The sequence below is a fragment of the Rattus norvegicus genome, chromosome 10 (genome assembly GCF_021556685.1).
Source record: "Rattus norvegicus strain SHRSP/BbbUtx chromosome 10, alternate assembly SHRSP_T2T, whole genome shotgun sequence".
NCBI classification, from domain to species: Eukaryota; Metazoa; Chordata; class Mammalia; order Rodentia; family Muridae; genus Rattus; species Rattus norvegicus.
The window spans coordinates 75,039,871-75,054,281 of record NC_141543.1 but is presented as its reverse complement, the minus strand read 5'-3'; the positions used below and the strand labels follow the sequence as shown (position 1 = coordinate 75,054,281).

General features: G+C 41.3%; 1 protein-coding gene across 11 annotated transcripts in view; it reads right to left on the bottom strand.

Moving 5' to 3' along the window:
* Acaca (acetyl-CoA carboxylase alpha) overlaps nucleotides 1-14,411 on the bottom strand; it is a 262,246-nt gene that overhangs the window by 133,674 nt on the left and 114,161 nt on the right. For all 11 annotated transcript variants that reach the window (XM_087574065.1, XM_087574066.1, XM_087574067.1 and 8 more), the window contains 7 exons: nucleotides 12,343-12,493; nucleotides 10,599-10,702; nucleotides 5,396-5,477; nucleotides 4,842-4,987; nucleotides 2,863-3,013; nucleotides 1,423-1,557; nucleotides 224-370 (listed from right to left, as the gene is read on the bottom strand). In XM_087574065.1, the coding sequence (XP_087430191.1) occupies nucleotides 224-370; nucleotides 1,423-1,557; nucleotides 2,863-3,013; nucleotides 4,842-4,987; nucleotides 5,396-5,477; nucleotides 10,599-10,702; nucleotides 12,343-12,493 (916 nt within the window). The remainder of the gene's footprint in view (nucleotides 1-223; nucleotides 371-1,422; nucleotides 1,558-2,862; nucleotides 3,014-4,841; nucleotides 4,988-5,395; nucleotides 5,478-10,598; nucleotides 10,703-12,342; nucleotides 12,494-14,411) is intronic.

Genomic DNA, 14,411 nt, shown 5'->3' with positions numbered 1-14,411 from the left:
CTGGTCAGATAACTTTTCCTCCTAAAAAAATTCTCCATGAGCCGAGGGTATAACTCAGTGGTACAGTGATCGCATAGCACACTTGCTTAAGGCCCTGGGTTTGATCCCCAGCATCAGAAAGAGGAGTGGGAGAATCAATCTTAAAAAAAAATTCCTCCCGAGACTGAAAACTCCTGTGGAGAATGACATTTGTTCATCCCCTCCCCAAGGGAGTGGTTCATACCTTGCTGCTGAAGAAAGGGTCTGGAAGGCAGTATCCATTCATCACATTGACCAGGTTATCCAGGACATAGTGGAAAACTCGATGGAGCTTTTCGCCTCGGAGAGCTGTGCTCTGGATCTGGGGCAGACTGCCCGTGTGAAGCTCAGCCTGTGATCACAAGACACGATCGGTCATTACCTACTACCCTGGGCACAAATACCACTGCAATTCAAAACTGAGACATCCCTTTGTGACACACAACTATCTGGAGAAAAGTCGGTGGAAGAAACACTATGAGAAAAAGACAGAATCTTAGCTTTATATTGGCTAGTGCAAGCTTCAGTTCCACAATACTGTAGGCACAAATATAAGGCATAAAATTGGGAGGAACAAAAAAATGATTAAGAAAATGCTAACAAGAAGCTAACCATGGTGGTACATACTTGTAATCCCAAAACTCTGGGAGATAAAAGGTAGGAAGAGCAGGAATTCAAAATGGAAACAAAGGAAGGACCGGGCCTGGGGAGATGGCTCAGTGGATAAAAGCACTTGCTCAGGAGCATTAGCTCCTGAATTCAGATGCCTAGGAACCCCAGGGTCCCCCTACAGCACTGTGCTTGTGGGGGGAGGGGGGGTGAGAAGCAGGACTGCTAGGAATTGCTGGAGGCCAGCCTAGCTCCAGGCTCAACAAGAAAACCCTGCCTCCAGGGAACAGGGCAGAGCATGATAAAGCAGGACACCTAATGCCCTCCTCTGTCACACATACATGCAGACAGCACACAAACAAATACACACACACACACACACACACACACATACACCCACACACTCACACACGTCCTCCTCAGACACACATACATGCAGATAGCACATACACAGACTCTCACACATGTCCTTCTCAGACACACATACATGCAGATAGCACATACACAGACTCTCACACATGTCCTCCTCAGACACACATACATGCAGATAGCACATACACACACTCTCACACATGTCCTCCTCAGACACACATACATGCAGATAGCACATGCACACACTCACACGTCCTCCTCAGACACACATACATGCAGATAGCACACACGCACCCTCACACAGATGCAAAATATGAGGGACGGAGGCAAAGGATGGGAAAGGTCAAGGAACCGGCAAACCAAGCTTCTCCAAGCTACCATGTTCTTCACCCTTAGAGCAGTTTTTAGTGCCCTCCTCCGTACCTGTTGAACTTTACTGGGATTGTCCAGCTGCATTTTGGCTATCACACAGCCTGGGTCAAGTGCTGCTCCAGGTCGCTTGACATAATGGATGCAGCCAGATTCTACAGCTGTCAAAGTCATTACCATCTTCATTACCTGTAATGAAGATGTAAGTTAGAGCCTGACCTCCCTTTAAGGACATGAACAGTTTAAAGGCCAGTTTCCCCCATCATCTCAGTTGGAAAACAATTTAACACCCCAAATGGGAATCTATCAAAATCTCCAGTGAAATACTAAGGCAATTGGTAAATTTCCCAGAAGTATATCTACAGGTTAATAACAGATACTGATTACTTCCTGTATTGGTTTTAGGTTTTTGTCTGTTCTCATGGATCGTTTAGCCCAAAGCTTGCTTTGTAACTGAGGATGACCCTGAACTCCTGACCCTCCTGCCTACCATGTGCCTACCGCTTTTCTAACTTTTAAATACATTTTGCTGCTATTTGTGAATTTATCCCTTCCATAAATATATATGTGTGTGTATATATATATGTGTGTGTATGTATATGTACATATATGTATTATGTACATATATATAAATATAAAATATATTAGAAGTGATAAACTATCTATCCTAATGACAGCACATACATTTCCCACACTTTTCCTTCACTTACCACCAGCCCAATAAGTTCACCTTCTAAATGTCTCAGAAACATTTTCTCTTGCAGTGTCTTTGCGAGAGGCTCTCCCCATTTCAGGTCTAGAGTACTTTTTAAAATCTACCACGAGATGTTCCTTCATGGCATTTACCTCTGATACAGTCCCCAAACCATCACCCTAGAAACTAAATCTCATTCATTTTGTCCATGTAAAACCCGTCAGTGATTGCACATGGGCTTCTGGACAGTCTTAGCCTAGGTTCCTTGAAGACTTCCATTTCCTTCCATAGCAAGCACCTTTACCTGCCCTCACATCAAACTTTAATCTATCCTCAGTCAGTTCTCACACAGCACACTGTCCTGCTTCTGTACCTCGGGGTGAGGTTAAACACTGTCTCCTGCTCATCCTCGTCTGTCTAGCTTTCTGTCTTGTCTCTTCTTGTGGGACACCTTTCCTTACCCCACACCCTCTCTCAGGTAGGATTCGGTGACCTTCTGTTGTTAAACTTCACCCTTCATTACACTCCTGCTATGCTCCCACTCTACCTATCATATGTTCTCTGTGCAGCCAACAGTCAGCATGACACCTGTCACTTAGGACTACTGCTACTATAATTGTTAAAGCTCAAACTTCTTCACTGTCAAAGGAAAAATAGTGATATTTTTTATTGTTTTTAAAGTCTTAAATTGCACAATTCACATGAAATGAACTGATGATCTTTCTGTTACTTTCGATCCGAGTCTACTCCCATCAACCTACATTCCCTCCCATGACCCAACAGCCATTCCCCACCCTGACCTCAATCTCTGCATAGCACTGGCCAGCAAACACATGGCCTCCATCTTCCACAATATACTGGATTAACTTCCCAGCAGACGGGGAGCGCATTACAGACGGGTCATTTTCCTTCTCAAACACACAGGTTTTATTGCCAATTGTGATTCGGTATCTAGGAGATAAGTAGAGCAGGCAATCCAATAAAGCACTCAGGTTATAAAAAAATGAGAGAAAAGGTCAGTCTTAAAAACAACAAAACAAAAGCCACACAGAAAATGTTATCATACATACAATGCAGACATGTAAAAAGGCATTCACTGCATCTTTGTTAATAACTTTTACATTACATTTTTATTTATTTCATTTATGTGATTGTACTATGTGTGGGCACATGCAGTTATGTAGGTCAGACGACAACTTGTAGGAGAGGATACTGTTCTTCTACCGTGTGAGTTCTCAGGGACCAAACTCAGATGTCAGGCTTGGCAGCAAGGGCCTTATCCATCTAGCTATCTTGCTGGCCCTTATTTTAGTACCAATCTTCAGTCAAAAATTGGAATGAATAAATTATGATATAGTCATATCATGGAATATACTATATCCATTAAAAAAGAATATTTATAGAAAAATACAAAGATAATGATAATATAACTAATATCCCCTCCCTCCTTTTCTTTTTTTTTTTTCCTTTTCTTTTCTTTCCTTTTTTTTTTTTTTTCGGAGCTGGGGACAGAACCCAGGGCCTTGCGCTTGCTGGCAAGCGTTCTACCACTGAGCTAAATCCCCAAACCCCCTCCCTCCTTTTCTTTTTCCTATTTTTCTCTCTCTGAGAGGACCTCACAATGTAGTCCAGTCTGGCCTCGGTCCTCTTCAGCCTACTAAATGCTTAGTTACAGGCATGAAATACCAAGCTCAGCTATAACTAACATTCCTGGAACAATAACTATGCTGTAGGCAAAGTTTTAAGCACTTCAAGTGATTGGTTCATTCAATTCTCACAGCAGTATGGCTGGTGTGATACACTATGTGTGTGAGAAAGAGATGGGGAGGTATGCAGAGAGGGAGCTGAGAATGTACTGCAGTTGGTCCAGTGCTTGTCTGGCATGTATGAAGCTCTGGGTTTAATCCCCAGTACCATGTAAATCAGGTGTGGTGTGTGATATGACCTCAGCACTCAGGTGGTGGGAGCAAGAAGTTCAGAAAGAAGTTCAAGGTCACCTACACAAAGCAAGATGTGAGCTATGAGACTGAAGGTGGTGGGGAGGGGAGATGGCTCGTGGATAAGAAACTTGCTGCTCTTGCAGAGGACTGGAGCTCAATTTCCAGAACTCACATGGTGGCTCACAACTACCTGCAACTCCAGTCCCAAGAGATCCAACTCCTGCTTCTGATCGCTGCTGGCTCCTGCACATGCACAGTGCATGTACATATAATACTCAGGCACACATAGAGTAAATAAATATTGATTTAAAGAAAAAGCACAAATAGTTTTAACAGATATTTATTTCTGGATGTATTTAAAGGAAAAATAGTATGTACCTTTATGAATTCTTACATTCATTCATGAAATTCTAATAAATACACAAGACGCTATCAATTGTGATCGTTTATTTCAAGGGGGAATTACTTCTCATTGTCCACCACACTGGAGTGGAGATGGAATCTCACTAAGTTGTATGTGCTGGCCTTAAACTCCTCGGGTCAGGTGAGCCCTTCCCTCAGCCTCCTACTTCCACCTGCGTAGCTGAAACTTGAGGCACAGAGTCTAATACCCAGTTTGAGACATGTTTACAATTACAAACATGTTTGCACTCTAAAATTTTAGGTATGTAAAGCTTTAAATTGTTTAAGTATATAAGCGTTTTTGTTTTTAATTGAAAAATGAGTATGCCAAAAATAAAAACGAACAAAAACAAACAACCTGTGAAAAATCCCAGGAGCTAATGAGTAGTAAGAGGAAGAGTTAATCCAACAGCAAACAACTGCGCCTCATCACTCACCTGTCTACCTCCTCCTTCATGTATGTGGTGTAACTGCTGCCATCGTAGGACAAGAGCAGTCCACCATCACTCAGCCGGTGCACGTCCACTTCCACACACGAGCCGTTCATTATCACCACGTAGGAGTTGGGAGACTGCCGAGTCACCTGAAGTAAACGAGAGCCAGAAAGCCAAGCCGTGATCCCTTCCCAGCACTGCCTCCCATCCAGCTGGAGCATTTACAGGACAGGCTAGGTCGTCTGTCAGCCAGAGTGGTAATGCTAGTGCACCTGTCCTGCTGCGAGCAAACAGAGAGCGTCGGCTGCTTTTCTCTGTTCCAGCTCTCCCCTGCCTCTCCATACTTTTGGAAGTATGTCACAGTGAGAAATAACTGGATAGATTTTCATAGAATTGCTAAATACTGATTGATTCCTGAGGCTGACAAAATGATGGCTGTAATATTCCAATCCGTAAACAAAGTGAATTTTTCTCAGTCTCTCAACCTAAGAAAACTAGTTTTAAAAAGAGAAGAGAAGATAGAAACTAAGGTGTAGACTTTGGTGGGGAATGCATACCTTAAGTACATATTTGATTCCTTCATAGATAAGTTCAACATCTACTGTGTTCAGAAGTGTGTGAGCAGGAAGGACTTGACCCCTGAAAGAATGACAATATATGACATACTTATTTCTATAGAGTTCTAATAGGTTATAAAGAAATCTCAAAGATTATTGATTGTGGTATTTCCTGAAATAGTAAGAAGAGGAAAAACCTAAATGATTGTTTGTAAAGGATTGATCATGTTAATTATGAAAACAATACTGAAATTTCTTTTCTACATTTAATCGTGGTAAGATACACAAAACATACAACTTACTGTGTGGAATGAAGGAGGCCCGAGTGTGTGGAGCTCTGAGTGAGTGAGTGCTGCTGACATGAACACAGAAATGCCAAGGACCTAAAGCCTCACACTCGTGGGAAAATGGCAGAGCCTTCAATGGGTGAAGCTCAGAGAAACTGAAAAGCCTTCTTTTTCTCTCTAGGTCCTGGTGCAAATGTTGGCAGTGTGTGCAGAACTTCCACCACAGCTTTTTCCTCAGACATTCGCAGCCTGAAGATAGTTCCCAATAGATACCGTGCTGCCAAGATTACCTAAGCCCGCATCTCTCCTTGACCCAGCTGCGTACCATAAATCCTGCTTCCCTGTTTATCCGCGTGTACTAAGCCCGCTCCTCATTCAGCTGTATGCAACAAGCCCTCCTTTCTGTTCAACTGTATATAACAAACACACTGAGCTCCCGGGATGCTGCGGTTTCATCATCCAGAGCCCAGTTCACCCGAGTCCAGATACTTCTATCTGTCTGTGTTTGTCTTTTCTTTATTCCCTCAAAGCCCACTCAGGTCCAAGCCAATGGAAGCCATACAAGGACATAACAATTTTTATATGTATAGTAGTATATAGTCTAAGTCACACCACTGTTCAACTGTTTAGAACATTTTTACTTAGCAAAAGGTAGCACTCTGTTAAACAGTGACTACATTTATATAAATGTCTTCCTAGGACCTAGCATGTTCTGTTTTTATGAATTTGATTATTCATGATACCTTTTGACACTAAAATCATAGTTTATTTTATTTATTTATTTATTTATTTATTTATTTATTTATTTTTTGGTGACTGGATTATTTCACTTAGTCCAAACCTCAAAGTTCCTCTGTGTTTTAGCATGTGCTAGAATGTCCTTCCTCTTTAAGGTTTGATAATATATCCTGTGATGTTTATATACCCACCACTGTTTACCCTATTCATCATGGATGTATAGCTTTTCCTACTGTGCAGTGACTATGAACAGCACTGCCATGAAAATGTATGCATCTCTCTGAGAGTCAGCTTTTACCTCTTTTGGTATATACAGAACTACTATAGCTGGACCACTATAGCAATTTGATTCTCAATTTTCTGAAGAATTTTAATACTGTCTACCATAAGGGCTGCATTGTTTTACATTCCCCCCAACAGGGCACGGGGATCCCAATCTCTCCATATCCTTGTCAAAACTTGTTATTGTGCAGTTCTTGATGGCAGGCATGAGACTGAGGTGATAATTCACGGAGTTCCTGAATTGCATTTCCCCAAGATCAGTCATGTTAAGTATCTTCTCAAATCCATACAAAATATTACAGTCATTAAAAAAGAAGCTTTTCACATAGTGATAAGAAACACTAAATGACATTATTAAGTGAAAACAAGCCAAGTGAGAAGAGTTAACTAATGGGCATGGTGGGCTGTATTTATGCACAAATATGCACCAGAACTAAAGAAAGAGGCCAAGAATCTGAGATGGTGTGGAAGGGGTTGGAGGGAAAGAACATGGGAGGAGCTAAATGGAGAAAAGAGAAAGGGGTAATGAGATTATATTTTAATTAAAATTTAAATTTTAATTAAATCTTAATTTAATTATTAAATTATAATTTTTTTAAATCTTAAAAAAAAAAGAATAAAATTAGGTTTAAAAAGAGCAGGAGAAAGCTGGGTGTGGAGGTACACACCTTTAATCTGAGCACCAGGGAGGCAGAAGCAGGGTTCTGCAGTTAAAGACCAGGCTGGTCTTCAAAGTGACAAAGGGCATACAGAGAAACCCTGTCTTGAAAAACCAAGTCAAAAGAAAAAACAAACTATTATTATTATTATTATTATATTACTATTATTTATGAGACAAAAGCAGAAGGTAAGAGATAAACATCACATATATATGCTTAAAGAAACCAGTAATATGGATTGGCTATAGGGAAAGACACTGGATTCCAAGAAACAAATTAATAGGTGCTCTTCCACTATGCGTCTTTTTGAAACACAGAACATGTGGATCTATGTATTGTTCTTTAAAATGAACTTGGGAGGCTTAGTGTCTCACTGGCACCTAAGTCCTAACACTTACACTGAGGTAGAGCTGGCCCAGGCAGCTGGGTTCAGGAGAACTGGCAGGCAGACTAACTCAGCCAGCACACAGGCCCAGATCCAGGGCTCTGCGTCAGCCTAACCCAACATCTACCCAATCTATGAGCTGCTGAAGCTTGTCAAGGGGACAGTCCTACAGAACCAACGCTGCAGAATCTAATGACGCAGGACGAAATGCAGGATCTCCAAGATGTCAGGCAAGGATCTAGTGTTGATGCATAGCAGAAGCCAGGGTCCCTGAACCAGACCAATGACTCAGCAATGAGTGCTCGCAAGTAAAGCTGTGTGGGCGAAGAGGTGCGCTGTGGGACACACTGCGACACCCCACAGCTTCCCCATCAAGACTTCATAAAATTATGCGCTATTTTTAATTTTCTTTTAGGGAAGAGGGTGAAGGGCAGGTATGGAGGGACTGGGAGATGACTTCAATTGGGGCACACGATGTGAAATTCACAAAGAATCAACAAAAAAGTTTAAAGAAGAGTAGGAGGAGGAAGAGGAGGAAAAGGAGAAAGGGGAGGAAGGGGAAGAGGAAGACAAGGCAGAGGAGGAGGAGGAGGCGGCGGAGGGAGCAGCATCAGCACTCCTTTAGTCCCAGTGGTCTGGAGGCAGAAGCAGGCAGAGCTCTGTGAGCTCGAGCTAGCCTAGTCTCTACAGTGAGTTCCAGGACAACCAGGGCTACACAGTAAGACCTGTCTGAAAAGAAAAAAAAAAAAAAAAATCAAACCAAATTATGCCATGTACTGTGGCATGTGCCTATAACCCAAGCACTGGTGAGGTATAGGCAGGATTATGAGTCTAAGGTCAGCCTCAGCTGCATGTTGAGTTTAAGGTCAGCCAGGTCAACATGAAACTGTCTCAGAATATGCCTTCCCCAAATAGCAAGTTTATAAGATGAATTAAAAATGGAATGTTGGGGGGCTGGGGATTTAGCTCAGTGGTAGAGCGCTTACCTAGGAAGCGCAAGGCCCTGGGTTCGGTCCCCAGCTCCGAAAAAATGAATCAAAAAAAAAAAAAAAATGGAATGTTGGAACTGGAGAAATGGCTTAGCACTTAAGAGTGAGTGCCTGCTGCTCTTCCTGAGGACCTGAGTGCAGTGTCCAGAACTCACATGGAGTGGTTCACAATTGGATTTTAACTCCAGCACCAGAAGTATCTTCTGGCCTCTGCATACACAATACATATGTGGCATGTAAAAACACACATAAGTTTTGTTTTGTTTTATTCCTTTTTAAAGAACATTAGGCTCAATGGGTTGATACATCTATAATGCCAGCACTCTGGAGGCTGAGGCAAGAGGACTGTGAGTTAGAACCATCCTGGGTTACTTAGGCATTCAATGCCATCTGATATATAGGGAGAATATCTTAAAACAACAAGACACAACAATCTAAAAGAACAGTAAAGGATGTGTTAACGCATTTTTACATGCATAGGGAATCCATTTAACTAGGTTAGAGATGCATGTTGAGGACTGGAAATGAAAGAGAATGGACTGGTGAGGGGGCCACGGTGTGCAGCGAGTTCAAAGTCAGACCTGGGATTAAGATTTGAGTCAGAAAGGAAATGCAAGCTGCTGAAGGCTTTAGTGCGTGAGAATAACATAGTGAGATGTTTATCACAGGGCTTGAAACCTCAGTTCAATTTTCAAAATTTTGCTTCTTTTCTTCCTTTCAGAGACTTTGAAAGGGGGCTGATATAAGTCTAACAACACAGAAGGGAATAAAATGCCTGTGGTTAAAATGCTTGGATGGGATTAGCCCTTTGGACCATTCGCCTAGGGACTTGGGCAGAGATTAGTCTCTGGAATCAACATACAAAATTAGTTCAGCTTCATACATGTCTGACCCTCCACTTGAAAGACATTATTCAAGGTCATCTTGACTATCAGTCTCAATTATTACTTCCTGAAATGTGGTATAGTTAATTCCAGAGATATTTAGGGTTTGAAGGTAGGGAAAAATGCTGGATTTTATCACCATGATTTGGGGAGCCTTGCTAAGGGAAGTGTATTTGGTGCAGTTGGGTTTCAGTGTTTAAAAACTAGATTAATCTCGGAGTTGAGAAGATTCCTGCCATAAAGGCATGAGGGTCTGGGTTCCGATATGCAGCATCTATGGAAAAGCAGGCACAGTGTCTAACTCCAGCACTGTGGTGCTGACCATGGAGGAGGCTGGAGTAGTGAAAACAGACATGTGCTGGGAGTTCATTGGCCAGCAAACCTAGCTGAATTAGAGAGCTCCAGGCTCAGTGTCTGAGAGACTGTGTCTAAAAATGAACTGAGACTAGATGTATCGGTTGGTGTACACCTTTAATCCCAACACTCATGAGGCAGAGGCAGGAGGATCTCTGTGAGTTGGAGGCCAGTGTCTCATAGTCTATACAAAGAGTTCTAATACAGCCAGGCGGCATAGAAAGACCCTGTCTCAAAAAATAAAATCAAAAAGGAAAACAGGAATACAAATAAACAAACAAGCAAACAAAAAACCAGTCAACCAAACCAAACCAATAAAAATAAAATACAATCAAGAAAGACACCTAATGTCAACCTTTTGGCTTCCAACCACATGTTTACACATGTAGGTCTATGTGTACATACCCACATGAACACTTACATAACAAACACATACACACTTACAAAAAAAGAAACAGTGACCTACTCTCCTGAGGCATTCTCCCTCTTTCCTTTGTCCCTAGTGCATGAATAACAACTAGAAATCATAAAGTGCCCGGAAGTTGCAGAAAAACAAATGGACCTTTGAGCTATAGTCCCGTACTCAACATTGGTTGGCTAGCATGGACACAAGAACATAGATTACCTCTCTAAGGAGTGAAGGAAGTTAGAGATGCTATTTCTCAGGTTCACATCTGCCACATGAAGAGCCCCACACACAACTCCCAACATGGTGTCAGGACGCTCTGCCTAAAAAGAACAGAGGACAGATCAAAAGCATGGTCACATGACAGCACAGCCACTCAAATAAAACCAAGATCAGAACCATCCTTATCTCCGTAGTGATTTTTTGAGCCAAGCATGGTGGTATACACCTGCAATCCTAGCACTTGGGAGGTGGAGACAAGGAGATCAAAGGAGTTCAAAGACCATCCTTGACTTGAGGTTGAAGCCACTTTTATTTTGCTATTTGCCTGCATGTATGTAAGTGTACCATGCATGTGCCTGGTGCCCCTAGAGGTTAGAGAGCAGCATCAGGTCCCCAGGAGTTACAGGTAACTATGAGTCACCACGTAGATACAGAGAACTGAACTCAGGTTCTCAGGAAGAGCAGTAAGAAAGGACAAGTTATCCTTCCAGCTCCCATGAGACCTTATGAAACACTAGGGAAGGACTGGGTGTAGATAACCGACACAAGTTATTCAAGAAAACATAAAGCCAACTGTTCTAGTTCTAACCCTGTCATAAACTTCCTTCCTTCCTTTCTTTCATTATTGGTAGTAGACAAATGATATAGATATATAGATATAGATATAGATATATAGATATCTCAGTAGTAAAACTTACAATGTGAAATTCTATAGTTTTAGAATAGCTATTTTAACTGCATAGTTTATTGAGATGTATGAAGTTTGGGTGTTGTTAACTGTCACATGAGGTAATTTTTAATTGCAAGGTTTTTGATGATAAACTTTTAACAACAAACAAAAAATTTGTACATTTACCTTTAGAATTTGAGGAAATTTTTAAAAATAAATTTCCTTCTACTCACTGTAAAATTTTCATTGAGCAGATCAGACCAGCTCAAACTTTTATGAGAAGAAAAAAAAGAGTCTAAAGTACAAAGATTTAATGGGTGAGAATTTATTAAGAAAACAAAATGGAACCAGGTAGTGGTAGTGCACATCTTCAGTCCCAGCCCTTGGGAAACAAGAGGCAGGAGTTCAAGGCCAGCCTGGATTACAATGTGGTTTCCAGGACAGCCAGGACTACACAGTAGCCGCCAGCCTGATGACCTGAGTTGATTCCCGGGACCCACAGAGTAGAAATGGAGAGAACTGACCCGGGAAGTTGTCCTTTGACATCCACAGGCAACCCAGCATGCACTTCATAATCAATCAATAAATAAATGTAATAAAAATGCTTTTCAAAAAAGAAAGAAAACAATGTGTTATGTAGTCAAAATGTTGACCTTGAGACTTAGATGAATCTAGTAATTTAACCAAATTTATAAAAGTGAAGCCAGCAGGATAGCTCAGAAGGGTAAGGGAACTTGACCTCATATTGTAGGGGGAAATTTGACTCGCACAAATTGTTCTCTGAGCCCTACATGTGCTTATCCCTCCCCCACAAAGACTGTGTAGTACATGCACAGGAACTTTCTTTTGACGTGTGAACGATAGATGCGCATTAGAACAAGAAAAGCTACATTCCCAGCCTGGAACTAGAACTTACAAAGTGCTAAAACCAATCTGCATCCTAGATTTTTCCAGGTAATAAGGAGCCATTTACACTGGAATCAAATCCCATCTGATGCCCAGACCTGAAGATGACAAAGGCCTATAAAAGCAGTCCCAAATGCCACTGAAAGCAACAGGAGGAGCACACACCTGCACTTTCTCTGCAATCAGTCTGTCCAGCCAGCCAGTGTCGATTCTGTTCAACTGAAAGCTTTCTGTCTCCAGCAGCTTGATGAGGTATTCTACTGTAGTTCGAAAGTCACCCCGAATAGACAGCTCCTTCAATGCCACCACCATATTTCTAGGGGAAGAACAGAAAATACTGTTTTGGTGTTTCTCAATCATTTGAAAGAATTGTTTCTTTTCTTTTTTTTTGAGTCTTAGCAGAAGGACAGATAGTTCCAAGGACAAATGAGGGTACAGACCTAAGTCTGCTCATTGTCACATACTCCCGATAGGAGAGCTTCCAAGAAGTCAGGACACAGAAGTTTTGATTGATATTACCGTAAGGGCACTGGCAAATCGTAAACAATTCGCTACAAAGAGTACAGACAAACCCACTCTTTGATTTTCATTGTTCTATCATTTATTGCTGACTAGCTAGAACCAGGGCAGCACTTATTTTCTACATCCTAACATCTTATCAGACTGGCGTTGGCTGACACAGTTGCATGCTTCTGTAATGCCTGTCTATAAGCCCAATGTAGTCATACTTGCTCACTACATAATAAAGCAATTGCTTTTCTTTCTTCCTCTGGATTATAGTACCGTGAGGATACAGACTCTATTTGATCTTTACTGTATTGACAGGCCCAGCATGATGGTATCTATTGAGTGTGGTAAATTTATGATTGACTGGAGAGAAGGAAGAACAAAGCAAACAACAGTGAGAGGCAAATCTGCAGATAGAAAGGGAATATATGAACTATATGGTTATAGTTCAGGGGATATAGTATTAACAACATAGATATGTTCCTGTTTTCATGGTATTTATATTATGAGAAGTAGTGTTGGATGTGTGGGCTAAGACTATTACAGAGTAAGATCTAACAGCCAACCAAAGAGTACAGATCACATGCCACAAAGAAAGCTCTGAGCTGAAAAAAGAACTTCTGGTACAGTATCAGGAAGCAAATATATTGCAGAGACTATCTGACTATGCTAAAAAGTGGCCGAGTTTGTTTTCTTCTATAGGGAACTGTACAGAGCAGACCAAAATGGAGTAGTGAGAATTCTGACCAAGGCTTTGGACATATCCTGTAGAATAGATACAATGGTCTGCTTGATCAAGACTGAAACAAAAATGCCAATAGAGGCCAGCCTGGAAGCATAAATGAGACACAGCAAGGGAAGGGGAACTGTCTAAAATGCTCGACTCATGTCCCAGTTAAGTGAAGTAGCCACATGAAACTTCTACAAGCTGGCTTAACGGGTTAAGGCACCTGCTGCCAAGGCTGATTACCAAAGTTCGATTCCCAGAATCCACATGGTGGAAAAACAAACTCCTGCAGGCTGTACGTACATACATACACACACACACACACACACACACACACACACACACACACACACACACACACACACACACGGCTCGCATACAAACACGCAGGGAAAACATTCATACACCTAAAATTAAATAAAAAAATCTGATAGCAATAACGACAACACAATCTCTTAAGAACACTAACAAATACTAAGGGAATACCTATCTGTGTGCAGCTGCAAGGGGAAGCAAATACTATTAAATCGGGGCATTGGCAACACACCATTAAAGCTTTAATTGAAACAGAAAGAGAAGTTTGAAGGTAGCTCAGTGGCAGCGCACACATTAAGTCCTATGTTCAATCTCTAGCACCACAAAGAAAAGCAGAAAGGAAGGAAAAGGAGCAGGAGAGAGAAGAGGAAGTGGGGAGGAAAAGGGGGGAGGGAAAGCAGGGAAGGAATACAAAGAGGTAGATGAACTGATTTTTGAATCTAGGAAAGATATTTTAAAACATATACTAATCAAATTACTTCCTAAAGCCTAACTTTTATGCAAGCAAAACTGCTGATAATTTGATATTTATAATTAACAGAATATTAATATTTAGTATGTCATTTATATTTTTGTAAACTATTGACTACTTTAGAATAATTATTTTATTCTCTTTTCATAAATCAAGTAAGATTTTATTATTTTAAATGTCAGTATACAGGCTGGAAAGATGGCTCAGTGCTCC